The sequence below is a fragment of the Canis lupus genome, chromosome 18 (assembly GCF_011100685.1).
Source record: "Canis lupus familiaris isolate Mischka breed German Shepherd chromosome 18, alternate assembly UU_Cfam_GSD_1.0, whole genome shotgun sequence".
Classification (NCBI taxonomy): Eukaryota; Metazoa; Chordata; class Mammalia; order Carnivora; family Canidae; genus Canis; species Canis lupus.
Window position 1 is genome coordinate 13407827 of NC_049239.1, and position 24817 is coordinate 13432643.

Below are 24817 nucleotides of genomic sequence, written 5' to 3' on the forward strand. Positions count from 1 at the left end.
TGTATTACTTTTCAAAGATAGCAATTTACTATTTCAAGATTTGCTTCAGTAGTTTTCCTCAACAATGCTTTTATGTATATTGTTCTTAAATCCAACATAATTTCTTTCTTTTTAAGTCTATTAAGAACTTTGCTTTTTTCTTAAAAAGGCATTCTGCCTTTTTGTCAGTATTGCCAGACTTTTAGCTTCCTTGATTCTAGGTCCAGGGTAATGACTTTATTCCATATGAATGTGCATATCTGCCATAGCGCCTTCTACATTGTAAGGATTCAAATATTATATGAATTACAGAGCTTACTTAAGTGTATAATCAAGATTTAATGAAACTAAAAGTTTTATTGACTGGAAAGTAATCTTCAAATTACTGTGTTGACTAAAGCCTAAGTATCTGTTTTCTTATCTTTTAGGTTTTTACCTTTCAGTCTAATCTCAGTTCAATGAGAAGTTTGACTTTAAATGCCCAGAGAACTTAGATTTTACTGTTAATTTATTTGGGGGATTAAAAAATAGACCACACACCTAAAAACTGACCTACCATGGTGAGAAGTGCAGAAATATTATGAATGGCATTTATAAAAGCACAATTATAAATTTTTATAATAGGTTTGGGGCTAATTGGTAGAATAGCAAGCAAAAGAGTTCCATACCTTATTGAGCTCTTGTTTGGTTAGTTTTTAAAATAATAGTTTTTACTTCTATGGTTTTGAAGAATTAACTCAATTAGCCGTATATAAATTGATGCCCGTGTCTGTGTTTTATGGCATATGGGTGGAAAAATATCATTTTAAGAAGGATCCCATATTGAGTTTGCTATTACCTCTAATTCTTTTGTACTTACAATTTTCATTCTAACATGAAAAATTGGCATTAGTATTTTTTCCCATAAAATTATTAGAAATACAGTGAAAGACATACACATTTTGGTGAAGCCCATCATGAGAAAAATAAAACTACTTTGCCTTTTCATAGAACAAACACTTTTTTTTTTTCATAGAACAAACACTTAATAAAAAAAGTTGTCCAAGCTTCTCATTCTCTCATTTAAGCTGAGGTCAGTAATTGTAAGCCTATTTGTGACCTGTTTTTAAAAGCTGAAATTTTAACATAAATATTATTTTGGTTTACATATTTTATACTATTTAACATTAAAAAGCTATTAGAAGTTATTTGGCAGGTATGAATTTTCTTTGTTGTAAATCACTGAGTGTACTTTTGTATACCTGAAAGTTCATTATTGGAGGGCAAAAATGCTTATTAATTGTCTGTTCCAGTGTCAAATGTAGAAATAATAACAGTTTAGAAGGCAACATTATAATATTTGCCATTTATTACTTATTTTGTTAGATTTCTTATTACAGAGAACAAGAGGGCATGAAAGCAATTTAGGCAAATATATTTAAAAATGTTTTTTAACCAAGTTCTTTGGCATGCTTATAGACTTGAAGATTAAAAATATTTAAAACACAAAGGGTTTCTCTTAATATGAAAATTCTAAAATAGTCTAATTTTTATGAAGATTATAAAACTAAATACAATTATATTTTTTGCTTGGAAGTTTAAGTATAAAATTAGTTTAAAAAATTTTAATGGCTGTATTAGGAGAAATTCTGTGCCAAAGATGTTTATTGAATGAAAATGATTTTAATATCATTAACTCTGAAGTCTTAATTACTCTACAGGGTTCCGAAAAATGTCTTACTTTCTTATGCTACGTTTTGTCAAATTGAAGCATTTCTTTAATTCCATAAAAGTAGAAAACAAGACAGAAGGATACTGTTCTTTTGCCAATATTTGACATTTTAACATTATCAGAAATAAATCACTATTACAATTCCCATGTAACCTCAGTGAATTCAAGGTATTGCATGGTGCTCATTTCCCCCAAGGATTAATGTATTCAGTAAACTACACTGGGTCAACCTCAAGTTCCCTTATTTACATAAAAATGATGTATTATTGAATTGTTTGACAAAATTTTATGAAAAATGAGTTGCTACTTGATTTAATGGATACAGTGTTTAAAAATAGGACGAAAAGTTGTCCAGTGAATCAGCTATACGGTAGTAAGTACTGTATTTGCCTATTTTAAGTAACGTAACTTATTGCTATTTTTCTGATACAGAGACCAATTAGCCCTCATTGCTAGATTTTGGATTATAACAGTTGGAAAATATTTGTTATGAGATTCCCAAACCTGTTATCTGTAGTTAGGATTAATAATTTGATAGTTTTCCAACATGAATTGAAAATGTGAGATACAAAGATTAAAGTTAAATTGAGTGATATAGAATAAAAACTTGACAAGAATTTATTGCCATTTAAATGATTTTAAGAGTGGAAATAGAACTGTTGTATTTTGAAACATTTGGAAGCTATGATGGCACAGTAGCCTTGTGTAAATTATATTACTCTAAAGTTGCTATATATCTAAAATTAGAATTTGTTGGCTTTGTGAAGCTTCTCTACAATGATAGTCTTTTTTTCTCTTTTATTCATATTATAATAATTGACTTCTGTTATACAAAATGACTGACTTGAATAAAGTTAGGAAGTTAGTTTATTTTAATGCACTGGTTTTTACCAGTATACTATATTAAACCAGAGCATTTGGCTTAGACTCAAGCAAAGTGAGGAAGGAAGAAAGGCTGGTGCTTTAGTTTTCTTCCTTCCTTATTGTCAGTTTATTTGTATATTTATAGGCATAGTATCCTTAATCTTAGAAATTCAAACTCTTTTTCATAATAAACTTAAATTTCAAAGTTTCCCTATCTTAGAGTGTATATATACAGGGTTGTTTCTTGGTTCTTAAATTTTAAAATCCTGATAAATCTTACAATTTTCTGCATTCAAAAAATTACCATTTTACATGTAGTTCATTATTTTGATGCATCAAATATTATAGCAAGTAGACTATACCAGAAAACATAATAGAGTGACATAGAAAATCCTGAATTATTTTGATTTTTTTTGGAGCCCATAATTTTTGTTCTTCTTAAAGTGCTGTTCCACTGGTCATTATATAAATATATCTATAGTTTGTGGCTTAGAAACAAATACACCTCATTAAAAAAAGCAAGGATATCTGTGTCAGTTACATTTTAAAGTTATACACTGTTTTAAGGCTATGTATTTATTATTTAGAAAATATGACTTACACGAATATCTTCTGATGGACATGATATTGACAAAATATACACAATATTACTTTAACAAACTGCCATGCAACAAATACATTGTAATGAAGAAATTGAATATATATGACCTAATCTAATCTTGACATTTACATTGAAAATTTACAACATAACCAATACTTAAAATGTTTTTTCTTCTGTTTGGCAGTAATTTCATTTTTTTACAGTTTAAATGTAAAACTTCTGCATGTGGGCTTAATGAAACTTAGGTGTTTCCCTAGTCTGTGACAACCTGAGGTACTAAACATTTTTCTCTTATTTCACTATCTTCAAAGGTAATTTTTTTGTTCCTTTTAGGATCTATCCAGGAATTGTGTATTACAGCATTATTAGGCATAGGATCAGCTTCCACTATGGAAACAACTCGCTTTTTCATTTTGCTTTTCAAGACCTTCTGAAATTTTTGTCTGGTGAATGCATATAATAAAGGGTGAAATACAGTTGTTCCATAAGCCATGACTAGAAAACACAACCTTAGTTTTACTAAAAGGTCACTTGGGCCTACGCATAAAATGGTGGTATTCAAAACAGAAATTGGTGTCCAGCAGAGAAGAAATGTAGAAATAATCAATAAAGACATCCTGAAGACTCTTTTTTGCCTTTCTCGTCGTTCACGGTGTCGTTTCACAGCTCGCCGGAGGGCAATTATTACAGAGACTGAAGTTCTCACGCCAAAGACCACATTTCTCCCACCACTGCTTTGTGACATGTCTGTGGTCTCATGTTGTGTGGTTAGAGAGATTGTCTTTTTCTTTCTTGCTTTCTTCTTCTGCCCTGTTGAAAATCTTGTGCCTATTCGAATATTAAGAGCCTGAAGGATTTTGGTGTATGTGATTAACATGACTATGACAGTGAAAAAGAATATCGGGATCTGTACTAGCAGGTGATAATACATTCCCAGTTCAGTGTAGTATTCATTTGTACTGACACACAAAAGCGTCTTGTTTTCCCACGTATTTCCACTTTGAAGACTGAAAAAATTTACCTCAATAAAGGGTATCAGGAAAGAGAAAAATGAAAAAATCCAAATGGATATCATTAGCATTACAGCTCTGCCCATTGTCAGAATTCGGTTTGCAGGTTTTACAGAGATGTCATATCTGTCCAAAGTGATAGCAAAAACGTTGATTGCTGTTGAGACACTTGCAAAAGATACACAGGCCTCATGGAAACAGCAGATGAGAGCAGTGTTACTCTCCAGTGAAAGCAGAAGGATAACTATAGTTAGAGGAATACATCCCACACAAATTATTACATCAAGTACATGAAGATTCATTGTAATAATGTTACTGACAGAGTTGATTAAGTTGGATTTCATGCAGTAAAGTACCAATACGGTGAGGTTGCTGCCAAGTCCCAACACAATTTCTAACATAAGAAATCCGGTGAGAGACACTTGAAAGCTTAATGGATATGACAGTGGTTGGTACATATTGGTGTCGATGTCATCAATGTCATCTCGCACTGTAATGTTAGATTCAGACTGCATGTTGATTTCCAGAATGGGAGAAAAACACATTCTTTTGGAGCAGTTGGTGTTTTCCCTAGAAAGTGAAATAGAATAAACTCTTTGATATTTGGCAATTTAAATGACGTATAAAACATGTGTTCCTTGTAAAAAAAATCTTTTTATTGTGTACTTGGCTTAATTTTTAAGTTTCTAAATTATGGCAGAGGTAAAATTAGGAGATAACAAGATTGCATTGTTTTGACGTAACAGAAAATTGGATTCTCCCTTTGAAGATAACTGTATGGGGAATGCTATATAGTTCAAAATTAATGTCCTAAAAAGATTTTCCTCATTTGAGTTTTTCAAGCTTATGGAGATACAGTATATTTTTGTACAATTAAACTACCCAGTATGCAAAACTAATTTTAGCCCAGTGTTTTAAGATTTCATTTTAAAGTGTTGTGAGTAGGTGGGTAATAACGCTATTTTAATATGTTCTAGCATAATTAGTGTAGGTGTAATTATTCTCGTGAGATTTCAAATGAACAGGACAAGTGTTCATTTAAAATGATAAATGGCACAGAGCACTAGTTTGAAACCATTTGTCCCTATTCTTGGTTGAAATTCGTATTCAAGAGTCTACAGTGTGCTTGAGGATATTTAGAGCTATTTCCCACAGAAGTAGGCAAGTGGTAAATATTACATATTTTGTAGTGAAAATGCTCACTGAACTTTATAATGGACAAACCTGTGTTATAAAAATTCGACGAAAAAGGACATTATCTTAACCACCACAAAACTTGGTAAAAGAGTACTAATCACTCCAGTGAATGATTTATGATTTTGTGACCACACCCTCTCATTTATTGTGGGAGGGGTAAATTGAAATTAATAATATCATCTTAAGAAGTGACGATTTTTGGAGTGGTTTAAAAGAATATGTCAGTTGATTTTATTTGTTTAAACAGGATTTTAAGGTAAAACATGAAATTTTGGAAAAGGGGTATCTAAAGCTCATTTTCTGAGGAATCTTTTAGAGTTACACATTCCCTGTAAAATCTTTTGTACAAATCACCCAGTGTGTATAATTTTGAGGAAAATTAAAAAAAGAACTCTTTTGCTAATTCATGTAAATCTATATTTTAATGTATAGAGGTTTAGAGTAATTTATAAAAATAATGTCTGATTTTGTGGGCTAATATGTCAGTAATGAGTATATTCAGTTAAAATATAAAATCATACAACCAACTATATTTCACATTTCAAGTACAGCATTTTGACTACAAAATCATAATCAAACATAAACTATAAAGGCTATAATAATTTCCAAAATTCATGTTAATCTTTCACTTGATGTAACCTTTGACAGACTTTAGAATACAATTTTATTTATGCATGTAACTTTAGGGGCGATATTTCAGAAACACAGATGATAACATTATCAATTCCTTTTTAAGCTTGGTATAAAGTATCACTAGAGGTATATACTCAAGTAAGTGAAGGTCTTAGCTAACATGAAATCCTATGAAAATGAAAAATTTTAAGTGTGCCAAATTTTTGGAACTGACAGATTAAACATCAGGTCTCTGTCACATCAGTTAGATTTATAATTAAATAAATTTAGCATGCCAACTTAGTAACTAAGTAAAATGCATCTCCTCTAGAGCAGGATTTTTTTCTTTTGTAAATGTTAAACAGCGTGGTGGGGTGCATGCATCTTCTGACCTACCTGTTTGCTGTTGCCTTATGGGCCTTTTGGCTCACTATAGCAGTTTTTCACAAATTGATACATGATGTCATTGACAAATTTTGACATGAATTTTTACCTGACAACAGTGAAGGAGCTGTATTTTATTTCATGTCTTGTAGAAATTCTTTCATTTTCTCTCCAGTACTTCAAACTGTATGAATTGTGAGATTTAGTTGGCTGATGGATTTCTAAAGACCAGTACAAAATACTTGTGTTTGTTTTGCCTTAAAAAGTCACGACCAAGAGAAACTTCCTCAATGATAGGAATTATATTTCCCTCTGAGGGAATATATGATAGTGTCTCTTTATTTTCCAGAACATGTGAAAACAAAAAAGGAAACATACGATTTCTAGCTTCTAAAATGTATTTAGACATCCTTTTGTTACAAATGTATATCTGTTCCTATAGCAGTCCTCATTAGTTTGAAATGATTTCTTGATCACATAACTTGCTTTATATTATAAATCCAGTCCATGTTCTTTTGATAAAAACCATCTGCTATTTAATTTGATTTGTTTTCATTAGAAGAGGATACATAGTCATAAAACTTAGATGAAAAAATCCTTTAGCAATATCAACTGCTACGAATATCTGAATATTTAGTGTAGAAAATACTTGATACAGCTTTATTTAGCTTGCTCCTAATGCATGGCATTTTCTTTTTGGCAATCTGTGCCTCATTGTTTCTTCAGAAATCAGCTCCACAATCCTGGTATGTTAAAGTATAAACTTCCCCCTTTAAAAATGCTCACCATTTTGTTTTCAGGCTTTTCCAGTTAAATTGTTTTTCTTTTTGTGTCTCTTTTATACAGAATCTTCTTATGATGATGACTGTCCATGTGTTATATCCCAGCAGTAATGTGGCCCTGTATTTTCTGGGTTTAACTCCTTAGTGTCTTAAATTCATGTGTTAGAAGAATAAAATCCTGCAGTTTATGGTTGAGACATCTAGGGAGATGCTTGATCAGATGCATTCTTCATATTGTCAGTTGTAAATACTGAATTAGCTGCTGTGGGCCCTTGTGAAAAAGAAAAAAATAGTTAAAAAATAGGGTTCCTAATAATGTCCAATTAACTCAAAGTTACTTTAGTTTTGTTGACTTCCAACACCATACACAGTATTCGTTATCAAAGTAAGCCAGCTGTATTATTAGAGCCACAACTTCTACATAAATTTAAGGATTCCTTTATTTTCTTTTCTGAACAGAGATTGCAAATGTTATGTTATTTAATAACAGAGGTAACATTATAAATATAACTGTGAAGGAAAAGCTGCAGTTTTAAAACAAATTTCTGCTCATTTAAGAAGCTAACCTGTGTTTTCAGAGATTATGAGCAATTAGTATACACTAAACATACCGTCGTTCTCTCTTGTCTTTATAATAAATTTAACACTATTTCCTACTGGAAAATATTGTAGCTTGCTTAATTATTAGCACACAGTTTGAATGTTAACTGATTAAAACATTTCACGGTAAGATGCTATAAATTTCCACTGATGAAGTTGTTCATGTAGTTGAAATGTAAAAGGCAATGCAAAATGTAACTGCAAATTAAATAATTTTCAATGAACATGCCCAATAATGAACTTAACCTAAAACTGAGTAATAAATAATAACTAAATAGTAAACCTGGTTCTTTTAAGAAATATAAACATTTTTTGAGCACTTGAGAAAAACTGTGCAGATGACATTCAGAATATTTAGTAGGTCTGAAGTGACTTAAAAGCTGGTATCTTCGTAGTGAATCAACAAAGAAAAATTTTTGGTATTTAACATTGCATCCTAAAAAAATTACATTTAAAATGTTATGTCTTAAAAGAAATAGATCTAAAAAAATACATGTTTAGCAATGAATAGAATTAAGCAAATAAACTGTTAAAATTTAGGTTGAAATTTTTCAAAGTAATTTTACCCCACTATGCCAGTTCAAAAGCAGCTGTATACTGTAATAAGGGAACACATCTTACCTCCGCTAAAGATTTGATACATTCCTGATGTAGTTGAAGCGTTTCCAGTTTTGATTGATTCATTTTGTTCACTTGTTAGCAGAGGACTGGGGGAAGAGGGTCATAAACATCTCTTCAGAAAAGACCTTAATGAAAATATGTGTCTGTACTGTGCCATTGTCTCAGCAGTACTGCTAATGTATGGAACGTGTGGTGCTGCTTAGAGGCTGCTGCAGTCTCACTCTTCCTACTGTGGAATCAATAAGCATCTGAAAAACGTAATGAAGTAATTGAACATACTGAAGGCTTCTTGTCTCCAGAGACAACATTTAGATTCAGTCTCTCTAAAAAGGAATGGCACTGCTTTTCAGAGGAAAGCCTGTTCTGGGCAGCTTTTGCAGAATGACAGCCTACCTTGTCGCTTCTCTCCACTGCAGAGAGATGCAGTGCATTCACTAATTTTGATTGGTCAGTTGTATTGGGCTTAAACTGTGCTTCATATGTATAGCAGGGATTCCTCTCCCCCCCCACTGTTTTATATAAGGGTGTTTTTTTAAAAGGCTATATTTATAAGTGGTTGTATGCTGCTCTTAAATAGAATATGAGTAAATTAGTCTTTTAAAAATGTGTATTCTATTTTGGGTTTGTTGTTCACTTATGCCAAACATTAAAAGATGCAGGGAGGTGGAGGGGGGCAAGAAAGAATTACACGGTAAAAAGTGTATATTCTTTTTGAAGCCTAGATGATTGCACTCCAGAATATTTTTGTCATATATATGTTTTTGGTTGAAATTCTTTGTTCTACAAATAGAAAGCCACTGCATCTTTACTGTGAACCACATTGAATTTCAACTAGTTTGTTTGTATTCAAGTCATCTTCTCTGTGTATTTCAAATTGGTGTTAGCATCTCAAGGTGTTAAACATTGTTATGACTACCGTATTCATTCAGGTATTCATTCATTCCATTCATTCATTCAAAATATTAATGAGATTGATCCAAGATGTTTTACCCTAGAATATTTTTTAAAAATTCTATTGCTATTAGCATAGTCTCAACATATAAAGATTTAATCATGTGCTTTCCTTTCAAATTACTTTTATCTTCACCTTTGGTAACCCTTTTATTTAGTGGGTATATACTGATCATTTGCCATAATATTTTATTTCAACTGGGTGTTTCTGTTTTTAACCTTTTAATGGATTGCTATGCCTTAAATATGATATGTAGCTGTTTGCTGATGTTATCGGGTAAACATACCAGTAAAGGAAAAACGAAGTTAGTTATGTGTCTTAATAGGTTAAAAGGCTAAATTATTTTAAGATAGATAGGTTGTCAAATGAATAAAAGCAAGTATAAGTAATTAACTTAAAATATTACTTTAAAATTAAATTTCTATTAACTTTGCTTACCTGTTCTAAGTATTGAGGAAAATGCTTTTTTAGCTTTGAGTATATAAAGTGGCTGGATTCTATATCAGTTGACAAAATAGAAGACCTTGCAAATGACTGAATTATTAGAATGTTGATCATAACTTATTTTTATTATTTTAGGACTATTAATATTCATTTTTAAAATGTATGCTAAATTTTCAGTTTGTAACTGGAATTCTTTTATAATTTTAGAAAGCAGTATACATTTTTGTAATCTTCTGGTAGTATTTAAGCTTCACAGGTAGGGAAGCTGAGTAGTATATGAATTTTGAATTGTATTTGTATAGAAGTTGAGAGTAATGTGGTAGAAAATTTTGTTGTGAATTCCTGAAGTTTTATGCACAGCTTTGGGAGGCAAGGCTTTAGTAGTGCTAAAAATTAAAATACTGTTGTGCTACTTTCTATGCATTTTGAAGGTTGCAGAAAAGGATGTTGTTAGAATGCCAACCATGTTGAAAGATAGTGTGCAAGGACATGCACACACAATGTTATTTTAAGCTTCAGACTGACACCAGAGCTTCAAACTAAAATTGGAGAAAACATATTAGCATCAATTGAAACTTGTGGTGGGAGTAAGAAATCATTAACATAGTAAAATACACAGTGATTTTCTTCCAAAGAGTTAAAATATGCTTATGTTTATCCTCAAAATATCTCTGTGGAGAAGGGGCAACCAAGGAACAAAGTTTAATGACTTGAAAAAGTCTAGGTAAGTTACTAGCAGAGCAGTGTTAGAATTCGGTAACCTCCTCGCCCCGCCTTCCCCCACATCTCTGGAAAATTCTGAAGATACTTGGGACTTAGAATTGGATGATCTGGGTTCAGTCACTGCTTATTAGTTATATGACTTTTGGCAAGTCAGGCATTCTTTGGGACACAATATAGCTTTGATTCTTTTTGTTGAAGTTTATTTCCGTTTCTGTTTCTTTATTTCTGTTTTCTTTAGCTCTCTGTAATACAGTGTTTCCAAGTTATACTCAGACTATTTTGAATAAAACAAATTCTACTATCTCTGTAAGAAATAATGGCAGCAAAATAGCTTAGCTTTGGACATTGCTCTTTATTCCCTGTGCAAGTGCCTTGTGATTAAAGATATACAAGATATCACAAACAACAATTATTTTTATTGCACCACACATGCTTAGTATAGTTTTCCTTTTAAAACCACAAATTGGTTTGGTAATTAAAAGGTTTTCTGATTTGTTAGCAGGATAATCCTCACTTCTTTTGTTTTTAACAAAGATGAAAATATCTAGACCACTGGATTCAAAGTCAGATTATATTATTTTCACGAAAAAATTAGTGTCAAATTACATGTCAGAATTTACAAAGATTATTATTTCCATAGGAACAAATTTTTACACTTGTGCCTTTAATACATTTTGTATTTATATAGGATACTCATTTTGGACAATTGGGGATTTAAGACCAGATTTTATTGTTATAAAATAATTTCATAGATTTGCTATTAATTGGCTAATTAATAACCTAAAACAACAGTTTTACCTTGCAAATGATAACTAAGCAGTAGATAGGAATCTAAGACCCCAAATATCTCCATTAAAATCCTTTCCCCAAGTTCTGTTTTTCTTTTTTGTTACAAATATTTTGATTGCATAGAAATTTTAATTTGTAACATTTTTGATACGGAGCCTTTGATTTTTAATTGTATACATGTGTTCCCTTAAGTTTGGACAGCCGTAAATGTGAGAGAGTAATTTGTTGTTCACATTTACATCACACTATTGATGTCAAGTCATTCTTATCCAGCTTGTATCTGGTTCTGATGCTACATTTTTGATGATTCTGAGTTTGTAAGTGAAAAAATTCAACTTTGTGAAATACTGAAGTTAACCACAACTAAAAAGTGCTTTGAAACTGATGGCAAAATATATGCAAAAGCAGTTTCTAATTGCTGAAAAATCTGCTTTTTAAATTGTATTGCTTCAAAGGTGCTCTTTCAGTGAGTACTTAACATAGCTAACTCAATTCTCTGATACTAAAGCCCAATGAAGAAAGAATTATTTCAGTTTAAAGACAATTCAGAAATTTCATTTGGCTTCTCAACTTTAAATTTCTTTCACAACAAATGTTTTACCAGAAAAATAGAAATGGACCATCTGCTGAAACCTTCATCAAGTGGGGAGTAGCCAAAGTAGTAGAGAATCAACAATGTTGGTGATTCGTTATTGGTATGAGAATAATTGAAAACTGATTATAATTCCATGAAGTACATGCATAAGGATTATATATTCTTAACAGAAAACTCCACAAAATGTTATTATTCCCCAACCTTCCTACTTCACCTAAATTGGATATTTAAATTCTTTCATTTTTATTTTTTACACCATGTATTTGTAAGTCAGTTGCCAGCGTCACATATATTATAAAAATAAATACATGGCTTTCCTTTCCATTTTCTCATCCAAACTTAGATTTTGGACTCTGTGACTATTACTACTTTTTGATCTCTGTTTGTCGTCCTAATGTTAGTCCAGCTTAATACCACTCCCCTCAATTTTTTGGCTTTCTATTTTCACTAACTTACATTCCTCTTTACATTCTTAAATATTATGGATGCTTTCTGTTGGTGTTTTTCTCTTATATTTACATCAAAGAATTATGCAGTCATGTTCGTGCTTTTTTTTCCCTCATTGGCTTCTCTTCTTGCTTTTTTGCTTCATTTTCTTTGTATAATTCTTCTTTGTAGTTTATTATGCAGAATCACATTCATTTCTGTGTCCTGAAACCAAGTCATTTGATGAACTAGATTATACATTTAACAGAGCTATGGCAAATCCCCTTGTCTGTGCTGTTAATGAGTCCCATGATCTAGTGGGAGATGTGGAATGATCATCTATGAACTGGTGGTCTGTTATTGAAATTGGTTAGACACATAATGCTTTTTTTTTTTTTTTTTTTTAATGTGTAAAGCCATAGAATGGTAAAGTTCCAATCTAGACTCATTCATTTCCATGGTACCACTTAGGGCACCCGTTTGGGAAAATGGATGCGTTTTCATAGTTTACTAATAATAGCTAAAGACTGCTCACTGGTGACTTTGTGCTATTAAAATACAGCAATATATCTTCAGTTACTACTGCTTCTAGTCCCCATTTAGGGATATACTATCTACAAAAAGTTCTGCTGTGATTTTGATTGATAATGCAAAGGATTTATGGATCAATTTAAATAGGGGAGAATCAACTGCTTAAACAATATTGAGTCTTTCAATTTATGATCATGGTATCTTTTTGATTTATCAGTGTTTTATGGTATTTGGTTTATAGATCCTGCACATATTCTGTTAGATTTGTACCTAATTATTTCACTTCCTTAGTCCTATTAAAGTAGCACCTACCTTTTTGAAACAAAATTCCAATTTTTAACTTTTGGTACATAGAAATACAGGTTTTTTTGTTTTGTTTTGTTTTGTTTTTTTCTTGACCTTATATCCTGCAGCTTTACTAAACTCATATATTAGTGTTGGGGACGTTTTTTTAAAAAATGAAGTCCATGGCATTTTCTGTACAGGCAATTAATATCATCTGCAAATAGAGACCAGTGACTTTTTCTTGAACCATGTGTGACTTTTCTTTCTTGCATTATTGTACTGCTTAGGACTTTTAGTATTAGATTTGATAGGAATGTGTTGGGAGAAGCACTCTGCCAAGAGCCCTGAGCACTCCTGAATGTCCTTGGGTATGCTGGGTATTGCTAGATACACCAAGATTGCAAAGACCTGACTGTTCTTTATCTGGTCCAGTTCTCAGAGTTGTGTTTGAAGCTAGCAACCTTGAGGCATGCAGTAATGACTCCCCAGATGAAGAGCAGACTTGCTTCTGCTTGTACAAAAATGGTAAATTTTCTAAGCTCAGTGTTGTTTGGCTGTAATGCAAACCCACTGTATACATAGTGTTTACCTGGGCCCCTCTGCCAAGGGGCCTTAGATGGGAAATGAGCTGTTGCTGACGTTATCCTCTTACCGCTTGCTGTGTCATGGGTCATAAAATCCTTTGCCGATGACCCAGGCATCTTATGTCTTCTGCCAGTATCCTTGACAAGAACAGACTAGCTTCATAGCTTGAAGGTAGAATAAAATCCTTGACCCTTCATGATTTTCGACAGTTTTGGAAATAAGATCATGATGTTGACAGAAACATGGCTTCCTGCAAGAAAAAAGATGAGTGGCCTTGTGGGCCATTTTAGGGGATATGAGATCCAGTAGCAAATGCTCTTGTTGAAGTGGGAAGCTAGTAGATCCCCTGCTGACGTACCTGTAAACGAATATTTAGAGGCTAAGCCGAGAGAGGTAGAACAGAGCTGCCTGAATGATACTTTGGTTTATTTATATTCACTCTCGTGGCTGGAGGAGGGAAGAGGCTATTATATCAATAAGACAGTAAGCCTCTGGACCTTAGGCAAAAGCTGAATCAAGGGGTCCCCAGAACTAAACTAAAAGGAGTCAACAAGGAGGATGGGTAGACTGAATACGTTAGAACTTTATTTGCTCAGTCCAAGCAGGCAGTTTGGACATAGATGTGAATCTTGCCTATTGGTGCAGAACTACTGTTTGCTCTGTGCCCTCTGATTCATCTCTCTTCCTTTAATCTCAGCTGCCTCAGGTCAAGCCTTATGTGGTAGGGAACCTCGAGGTGTGGGAGTTCCAACCTTTTTTTTTTTTTTTTTTTTTTTGGAGTTCCAACTTTTATGGTTCTGTTGGATAGGGTGGCCAGGCACCATCCTACATCCTTTGGGGAGAAAGCATGCTAGGCAGCAAGGAGGCTGAAGCCTCTGAGGACTGCAGGGTGGACCTCTGGCAGTGTGCACAGGGCAAATTAAGGACGCCCTGGCACTTGGAGGAGCTGGGAGACTTGAGGGAGTAAGTCGCACGGACCCTGGTGTGAGGAGCCAAGCAGAAGAAAAGCCTCCCATCACCTCATTGCTCCTCTGCAGGTTAGCCTCCCCCACACCCCCTACTCCCATGTACTCCCCATGCTCCTGGTCAAAAAAGAATGTCTTCCCCTGGCAGCTGTGGCTATAGTTCCTTTTGTGTGTGTGTGTTAAATTCCTTGTTCTATGTTCCCGCAGGGGAGAAAACAGTCAAATTCAAGAAAAGCCAGAGTGTGGGTGGAGTCTCAGGGTCTGTTCAATATACCGTTGTTCTGGCTTCCTCCTCCAAATGTATATTTGGTATTGCCATTTTTACTTATATGTGCTTACACTGTGAATGCTTATAAGTTCACGGGAGATTCTCCCATTCGTGGGCTGCTGCTGGTCCCCTCCCTGAGTGATCCAGCACAAACAATGGATTATCCCTAGAGAAAAGAGAAGAAAATCACAGCTTTAGTTAGACAGACGGCTTCTAAGGTACTCAGGCCATTTCTTAGTACAGCAGTGCCACCTGCCTGACCCAGCTACCAAGTGCACCTCTGTTTTTTCAGGCCTACTGCTAAGATCTTGTTAAAACCACTCACCTGACCCATAGCCTCCTTGCAACTCTCTGGCATGATGTTGCCGTTTTGAGGGTAGGTTAACTCAGACTGGACATTAACAAGAAAAGGACCCAAGAAATTGCATTAATCAAATGAAAATGGTTTGTTCAGCCAGCCTGGCCTTAGCATCATCTTGGTTTTGCATAAAGGGGTGGAAGTGACCCCTTTTGGGAAAAACCATACCTCTTACATCTGAAAAAGCATCTCTCACTTCTTGAAGCAGAGCTCCTGGCTTAGTGGGAACCTTGACTCACAGAGGCTCCTATAAATACTTTGGCCTGGTTCACTTATGTTTCAGCCCAGATAAAAGCTGATGGTATCTGTTGTGCTGCTGTAGCTTTTCAACCAGAGCCAGCTACAGAAACCTGGGAATGGAGGTGATCACTCAACTCTGTTCTCATAGCTCTGACCAATATGCCCCTTGATGAACGTTGTAGTGTTTATGGACTTTTGGACTTCTTGGGCTATTACCTTTAGCTGTGCCACTGGGAAGATCAAGAGATCAAAAACCTCTCTCTTTGGGGCTGCACACCATGGAAACAAATTGTGACTGTCAGGCTTACTCGAGCCTGTACTTCCCAGATTGCTGCCATTTCTACCCAGATCCATTCCTGTTTCGGATATAGCATTATATCCATCATAATAGACTGGGCAACCACTGTGCCTTGGGTTTTGGGAAAGGGGATTTCTCAGTGTCCCTCCCTTACTTCCACTTGTGTAGGACTAATTCTTTTTTTCCTCCCCCAGGGGTATAGGTTTATTTTGGTTTTGTTTTTTGCCGTTTCCTACCCCTAGCTCTAACGGGTTTTCAGCAGTGTCCAGAGAGTCATAGGATTTGTTGTACTTCCTTTCAGGCCCTTCCCGTCCCCCTTGTATTAGACATGGTGGAAAGGATCCAGGCTGGACTTTATCCCTTGCTCTCAGTGACGGCTGCTGTCACCACTCCCCCGCCAACAGGGGCACTTTCCAGGTCACTTACTCTGCACCTAATCCTTTTGTCTGTGTGTTGTGTACATGGTGAGGTTTTTGAGGAACCTTGGGATATGTATGCCGGCCTGCCTTTGTGGCCTCCATAGGTTCTATATTTCTTGCTAGCACACATTCAGCCCCTAGCAATCCATTAGCAGTTTTAGCTGAACTATTTTTATTGGTATCCAGTAGTGTTTTCCTAGAGGGTACTCATGTCCCATATGCCCTTCAAGGTACCTGTTTTTCCTCAGAGTTTGAGTTGGTTGGTGGCCCTATAACCTAAGCTCTCCAGGCAGCTATTTATCATAATAAAAGCTTGATTTCACGACCCCAGTTGGTCAGGGTAGAATTAGAAGAGACTGCAAGATTGTATTCCCAAAAATTTTGGTAAAGTCTTTTGTTTGTATATTCATGAGAGATATTGACCTGCCACTATCTTTTATTGTAGTGTTTTTGTCTGGTTTTAGAATCAGGACAGTGTTGGATTTGTAAAGTGAATTGAAAAATGTTTTCTTTTTTTTTTTTTTTTTTTTTTTTAGTTTAAAAAAATTATATAAGATCAAAACTCTTCTCTCATTAAATGTTCAGTGAATTCAAAAGAGAAGATATTTGAGCCTAGGAGGTTTTATGTTACTTAAAACCTTTTAGTTATAAATTCAAATAATTTAATAGATTCAGATTTTCTATTTTCTCGTGTCTGTTTTGATGATTAGTTTGAGTAATTTGTATCATTTAATTTGCAAAATTTATTAGCATCCACTTGTTTTTAAGTTTCTCATTGTATTTTAGGATCTGTAGTATTGGTGTTGCATCTTCCTTTCATTACTGATATTGGATATTAGTATCGTCTTTTTTTTCAGTTTGCCTGGAGGTATATTAATTTTACTAATCTTTCCAAATAGCAAGCATTTGGTTTCGTTGTTCTTAGTGAACAATGTTATTATTATTATTATTTCTATTTTTATTGATTCCTGCTCTTACCTTTAGTGTCTCCTTCCATCTACTATTTTGGTGAAAGTGTCTTTAATAGATTTTAATTTCTTTTTATCTGGTATGTGCTTCATACAGTTTTACCTACATCCCATAAATTTGATTTTGTATTGTATTCCTTGGTTTAGTATGTTATTTAATTTCTAATTTCTAAATAACCTGGGTTATTTAAGTTCTTTTTCCAAATTCCAAATATTTGGTAATTTCTCTAATTTATTTGTTACTTATTTCACATTTAATTTCATTAAGGAAACATACTTTGTAGAATTACAGTTTTACAAACTTTATTTAGATTTGTGTAAGAGCCCAAAATGCAATCTGTCTTGGTGAATTTTCCATGTTTGAAAATCATGTATTTTCTCCCATGGAGTTTCTTAAGTGTTAAATAGGTCAGGTTGATTGATAATATTGATCACATCTTTTCTAGCTTTTCTGGTTTTATGTTTCTTTGTGTTACTAGTCTTTAACTGAAAATAACTTTTTATTGAAAGAGGCATTGTAAAGTTCCCAGCTTTAATTCTGGATTGGTATATTTCTCCTTTGACTTTTTCCAGTGTTTACATCATATATTTTATTGGATATGTGCACATTTAAGAATATGATGAAACACATCTTTAACCCTAATATTTATTCTTATTCTGATGTCTGCTTTGTCAGATTTCAGCATAGCTACTACAGGTTTGTTTTGTGGTTTACATCATACATGTTTTCTCAATCTTTTATTTTTAAACTTTTGTATCTTTGTTTTAAAGGTATGTTTTCTTGTAGATTGTAATAATTTGTTTTGACTTTTTTCCTATCTGATTTATATCTTTATTGAAGCATAGAGCATTTACATTCAGTATAATTTTCAATATCATTAGGTTTAAGCCCTCCACTTGGCATTTGTTTTGTTTGCTCCATGTATTATTTACTCATTTTTTTCTTCCTTTTTAAATGTCTTTTGGATTGAGTAACTTTTTACTATTCCATTTTGTTTAGAATTTTAGTAATTTTTAATAATTAATGAATAAATAAAATGGAATAATAGTAAATAAAATGGAGTAATCAGTATCCTACTGACTTATTAATAATATTATTTAGTTTCCTTATTTTAGTGGTTGTTTTAGGTTTTCTGATATACATGTTTAACTTATCATAGTCTATTTATAAATTATAGATCATATCATATATAATGTTAGATCCTTATTATATCACTTCCTTTGTCCCTCTTCCATCTTTTGTGCTTGTTTTTGTGCTTATTTTTTTTAAAAAAAGTTTACTCCTGCTTTATAAACTTCATAATAGATGGTTACTTTTTGTTTTAAATACCTAATTATCTTTTAAATAAATTTTTAAGAAAAAATTTTTATATTCATGCATATGTACTTGACCTGTGAATAGTGTGGGGGTTGGGATGCTATTGGCATCCAGAATTGGGCAACAAATTCTGCTGTTGGTAAAGATGTGTTCCTTGTGTCTTTGTTTTTTTACTTATTTTCACTTAATGTAGAGAACTATTTTTTTTTTCTTTGATCATTTAGAAGCTATTTTGTTGTTTTCTGGCATGTGTAGTTTGTGATGAGAAATCTGGTCATTCATATTTTTGTTCTTTGTTATATAATATGTTGTTTTTCCTCTTTTCCAGATTTTCTTTTTATTTTACTTTGTACATAATTTCCCTATGATGTGCCTTGATGTGATTTCTCTGTGTTTCCATTCTTCTTTAGCTTGGGGCTCACATAGATTCGTGGCTCTGGGCTGCTGCTGCTGCTGCTGCTGCTGCTGCTGCTGCTGCTATTTGTTCTTGGGTTTTGGCTTTCTTGTCAAATTTGAAAAAAAATTCATTCGTTCTTCAAATACTTTTTGTCACATCTTTCCTTTCCTCTGGGGCTCTGATAACATGTATTTTAGACCCCTGGTATTGCCGCTGATGCTGTGTTCTATTATTTTTTTTGTAGTTTGGGTAGTTTTGGTTTGCTCTCATTTCAGGTTCTTTGAGCTTTTCTTTTGTAGTGTCTGATCTACCCTAAGCCCTTCCAGTGGATTTTTCAGTTCAATTACTCTGTTTTTCAGCTCTAGAGATTTTATGTGATCGATTGTTATAGTTTCCTTTTCTTTTTTCATTGTGTTCATGTTCTCTTTAACTCCATGTTCATAGTTGTAATAGATATTTTAAGGTCTTTGTTAATTCTATCATCTTTTTGCATCTTGATAGTTCTACTAATTTTTTTTTTTAAGTAATCTCTACAACCAACATGGGGCTCGAATTTAAGACCCCAGCATTGAGAGTTGAACATTCCTCCCACTGAACCAGCCAGGCACCCCTGTAATAATTTTTGATTGGATACTGGCCATTATGTTTGAATCCTGTAAATTTCATTTTGTTGTCTCCCGGGAAAGAATGTTGAACTTTTCTCTGTCAGGCAGTCAAGTTGTGGATCAACTTGATACTTTTGAGGGTTTCTTTTTCTAAGCTATATGGGGGCAGCTTCAGAGGATACTTTACTGTGAGACTAGATTAGCCCTACCACTAAGGCATGACCGTTGGTAGATATATACTGAATTCCCCTGTACTCAATAGTGTGTATTTTGGCCTTCGAGCTTGAAGTGCTCTGAGAATTGATCAGTTTTCAGGCTTTCTGGTTGTTCTTTGCCTGGCCTCTTGGAGTCTCACCATATGTTTTCATAATAATATTTTTTTGAAGATTCAAGAAACAGGAATACAAATTTCTGAAACTGTTTTTCTGCTTAGCTTGCTTTTTTCTATTATTTTGACCTGTTTCCCCTTCCAGTAACTAAGCCTTCTTTAACTCAGATTTGTCTCTTCAACTCATCTAGACCACTGGTTTTGCTTTGCAGGGATTTTCCCTTATGTCGTAGGGGAGTATGTATTTAGGCAGAAAGCCTCGATAATTCTAGGCTTACTTCGTTTGTTTCCTACGGGTCACAGTCTTGCTCTTCTGTTGTCCAGGATCTGAAAATAGTTTCATAAAGTTTGTCCAGTTTTCCAGTTGCTAGGATAAGTGCTATACCAATTACTCCATTAGGTTGGAAGAAGTTCCAAATTTGCTTTAAAAACTAATTATCCTATGATTTCTTTTAGTAATTAATTATGAACTATCTTGGGACAGTCTTTTTACTGCTGTCTTAAAGTGATTAAACTTTGTTTTCCTTTTTATGTCTTCTTATGTTACAGTCCAATAATAGGCTGGTGATATTTTGTGTCCTGTAATTCAGATTCTTTGCATTTAAAATATCTACTCTGGACAATTTTCTTTCGTAAGTGCCTCTGTTTACTTTTTTCCCCCTCTGTCAGAGAAAAATGTAACAGTGCTGAAGAAAAGATCACATAACTATGCAGATTAATGCCTTTGCAAATTTATGTCTTCTGTCACTCCCCTTCTGTCACAGGTGTTATATTGACCAGGGATTGGGAATTTTTTTTTTTTTAATCAGGGGTCAGAGAGTAGGTAGATATTCTAGGCTTTGTGGGCCACATACAATCTGTATTGCATGTTTTTCCTTTTTTTTTTTCTTTTCTGTCTCTTTAAAAACGTAAAAACCAGTCTTAGTTTTAACGTTTGGCCTATAGGCCTTAGTTTGACCACCCTTGACATAGACCACTGCAGTTTAGTCCAGGTAACCTCTCCTCTCTCATTTATCCCAGAAGACCTTACTTCTTAACTTCATTGATAAAATAGAGGTTTGAACTTTGTCAACTTCTTGCTTCCTGTGTATCCCATCTAAAAGCTATCTAGGTCTTCGGTTACTTGTCTACCTTTCACTGTGTCAAGAGAAGATGTATACATATCCTGTCATTTAAGCCTATGCCTACTGTGTGGATTCCTGCCTTTGTCCTCTTCTTTTTTTTTTTTAATAAATTAATTTTTTATTGGTGTTCAATTTACTAACATACAGAATAACACCCAGTGCTCATCCCGTCAAGTGTCCCCCTCAGTGCCCGTCACCCACTCACCCCCACCCCCCGCCCTCCTCCCCTTCCACCACCCCTAGTTCGTTTCCCAGAGTTAGGAGTCTTTATGTTCTGTCTCCCTTTCTGATATTTCCCACACATTTCTTCTCCCTTCCCTTATATTCCCTTTCACTATTATTTATATTCCCCAAATGAATGAGAACATACACTGTTTGTCCTTCTCCGATTGACTTACTTCACTCAGCATAATACCCTCCAGTTCCATCCACGTTGAAGCAAATGGTGGGTATTTATCGTTTCTAATGGCTGAGTAATATTCCATTGTATACATAAACCACATCTTCTTTATCCATTCATCTTTCGATGGACACCGAGGCTCCTTCCACAGTTTGGCTATTGTGGCCTTTGTCCTCTTCTAAGTTCATTACTAGTTTATTGTTCCATTTTGCGGTCATAGGTATTATCTTCCTTTATTTTTCCAACTGTACTATATCAACGTGTGCTTGTTTGCTGTTCTGCCATTTAAAACTTTGCTATATGACCTCTCACAATGTTGGGTTTTTTGTGTGTTTTTTTTTTTTTTTTTTTTTTTTGGAAAAAAAATATCCAAACTACCACAGTGGTTTATCTTAAGCAGTTTCCTTTGAGTTCAAATTGGAAATGGAAGAAAATTACTTTTAAGCTGTAATAAAAATATATAGGTACAAGGTATGAGTTAGTTGATCTTGGCCATGTTTTCCTTCATTTCCCCCCAGTGACAACATAATAAGACGTATGAATTAGAACGTTTCAAGCAAAAATGTTCTGTGTTGAGGGATATAGTTCTCTAAAAGGCAAAACATTAAGAGTTATTTTATTTTTTAATTCAGGAATCAGACTAAATCTAGGCACATTGTGTCGCAGGCATCACCTCACAAATCTGCCAACGCATGTCCTTTCTGAGCTTCAACACAGCTGCTATCTCAACAGTCTTTCTTCTTTCCTCTCCTTGATAGTGGTTTGCATTAGTGTTTGGTTTATGATGGAGAAGGAAAAAAATATAGAAGAATCTTTCCCTCATTTTTCCTATGATATTATGAGTTTTAAAAACAAATGGTAATCTAAGCCAAGTAGCAGTGACTTCTGGATCATTCTAATAACTAAGAAACGTGAGGCCATTAGGTGTTTTAAATATAGATGAATTCATTTATACAAAAAATAGACTTTAAGGAATAAGGTTACTTGTAAAGAATAAAGGCACATTAAAAACTACATGTTCTTACAACAATTTGTTCTATTCTTTTTTTTTTTTTTTTGTAGCATAGTTATTCCTCCCCCGCTCCCCACACAACAGATTTGTAATGTAAGAATAGAACCATGGTGCAGCCTGCAATTCCCAGAGGTAAAACACACAGTACTAGACTTCCATCTGTAAATTTTACTTTTCAGATTTTATGTATTTTTTTGAGTTCAGTTCAAATTTGAAATCATTTTAAGCTTTCAAGGACTGTATTTATGTTAGGATCTCTTAAGTGGCTACATCATAAAGCAGTTATTTATGCTCTCTGTTAAGTATTTATTTTGTTAGGTGCAGTTATCCTTTGATTACTCTTTTGCAATCATATATACTACAGCTTGGCAATGCTTTGTGTCTTAAATTTTAATTGCTTGCTTTTGTCTTATTTGTTTAGTTTTGTAATTGTCTTTTACTCTTGAATTTTCTCCTCCTTCCCTCTCTTTGTTGGACATACAATGGCATCATTAATGAGTGTTTTTATCTATTTGAGTAAATTTCTAAAATTAGTTTTGAATTGGATGTTTTAGATATGTAAATATTACTCAAAATTATTCAAAATTGAAGAAAGATCCTCTGAATGACCTGGAAGGTTTCATAATACAATAGTTTAATATTCTTAAATGCATGTTTGACATTATGCTTAAATTTGAGAGTATTTGAGTCTAGAATAAAAGGACTTTATTGGTATCATAATAGCTTTGTCAAATATTTAAATCCGTTGAATCATGGATGAACTCTTACACTAGTAGAATCAAAACTGTGCCATGCTCTTTTTTTGAACATGTGATGTAATGAAGATATTTCAGTTAAGTTATAAATATATTTGTTTTCACTAGCTTTAGAAAGGAGACCAATAAAAGTGTTTTCACAGTGACTTGTGTTACCTTGGGAAATTGCTCTATGAAAATATTAGATGAGTTAACATGTTAGGTTTTGACTGTTTTTTTGCTCGTCTTGGAAGATAACTTGATTTTTAGTGATATGTTCATTTGCAGAGACAAAAATGTGTAACTCATTTTGGTGTTGCTGATGTTCAAGGAGTCATTTAGGTAATATGTGAGCCTAGGCCTGCCCATTTTCCCAGACTTCTCCTGATTGGTTCTCTGTATTTTTCAGATTTTCATTAATGGTAATGTGGAATAATCCTCATAAGAGTCCTATTTGAAACTCAGAGAATTCTTAATTCCTATCACTTGTCTCTTTTGAATGTACTATATTTAATATGGGAGGTTTGACTCTTGTACTTCCAGCTATAATTCTTATTTTTATGTTGTGGAGACATGACTATTTTTAGGACATTAAGTAAAATCGAAATCACCATAAAGAAAGTCTGATCACTTGGTTAGCCATTTAACAAATATTTACTTAGTACATTCTATGTGTCAGATGATACATAAGTACTAAGGAAACAATGATAAATAATGAGTTTGTAGTTTAGTAAGGGAGACAGAAAAATAAAAATACCATGATGGTACAGAGTTGGTAGAGTACTAAGGGTCAAGTATGAGGTACTAAGAAATCATAAGAGGGTCACTAATCTGGAGGGAGATGATCAGGGAATGCTTTCTGGAGGAAGTAAATATGCTGAGATATGAATGATATTTAGATATTAGCCAGATCAAGGGAAGGGTACTTGTTCATATCAGTGAAAGAATACCAGATGAAAGAGACAGCCTTTCCTAGAAGAAGTTTGAGGTAGGAAGTCAAGGAAAGAAGACAGAAGTGTTGGGTGATGGGGCCAGATGGTAGATGGTCATGCAAGCCATATTAGAGTATTTGAACTTTTACAAGAGGACAATGATGACTCCAATAAAGGCCTGTAAGTAATATGATCAAACTTGCATATTTTAGAAGGATCATGCTGACAGCAATGTCATTAAATGGGTTGGAAAGTTGGGAGCATAATTAGATACTTGGAAACTTAGTTAGGCAAGAGTTCATGGTGGTAAGAATTATTGGGGTATTGAGAATTGGAACAAAGTAATATGATCCATTTTAAGGGGATTTAGAAACAGTGAAATTTGGTGAGAGGAGCAGGGCTATCTTGACAAGTTGAGTGGATAATAGGGCTACTCCCTAAGTTACAGCTCTTAGGAGGAATGGTTTTGTGAGAGATGATTGTTTAAGTGTGTGTGGAGACATGTCTATTTGAGGTGCTTATTGGACCCAAGTGTAGGTATGTAATAGGGAACTGTTGATGTGTGTCTGAAATACAGGAGAAAAAGAAGATGCAGATCTGAAAGTTACAGTGTATACAGGACAATTGAATATGCAGAGCTGTAGAGTTAGTTGGGTCCCCCAAAGGGAGTGGAAAGAGTGCTCTAAGGCTGGAGTTGTCAACATTGTTAGAAGTTGCTGAGACTACAATTAAGATGAGATTGAAAAGTTGTCTTGGATGT

The 24817-nt window shown here is 33.9% G+C and overlaps 2 protein-coding genes across 4 annotated transcripts in view; one reads left to right on the forward strand and one right to left on the reverse strand.

Moving 5' to 3' along the window:
• The window catches only part of COG5 (component of oligomeric golgi complex 5), a 298141-nt gene that overhangs the window by 82233 nt on the left and 191091 nt on the right, over positions 1-24817 (forward strand). The window lies entirely within an intron of this gene.
• Positions 1606-8822, reverse strand: GPR22 (G protein-coupled receptor 22). 3 transcript variants are annotated; one of them, XM_038562713.1, is made up of 3 exons: positions 8362-8822; positions 7145-7411; positions 1606-4735 (listed from the first exon to the last, which is right to left on the reverse strand). In XM_038562713.1, the coding sequence occupies exon 3, from the start codon at positions 4708-4710 to the stop codon at positions 3409-3411; it is 1302 nt and encodes a 433-aa protein (XP_038418641.1). In that variant the 5' UTR covers positions 4711-4735; positions 7145-7411; positions 8362-8822; the 3' UTR covers positions 1606-3408. The 3 variants fall into 3 exon arrangements, with proteins under 3 accessions (XP_038418641.1, XP_038418639.1, XP_038418640.1); XM_038562711.1 differs by having other exon boundaries at positions 6468-7411; XM_038562712.1 differs by having other exon boundaries at positions 6371-7411.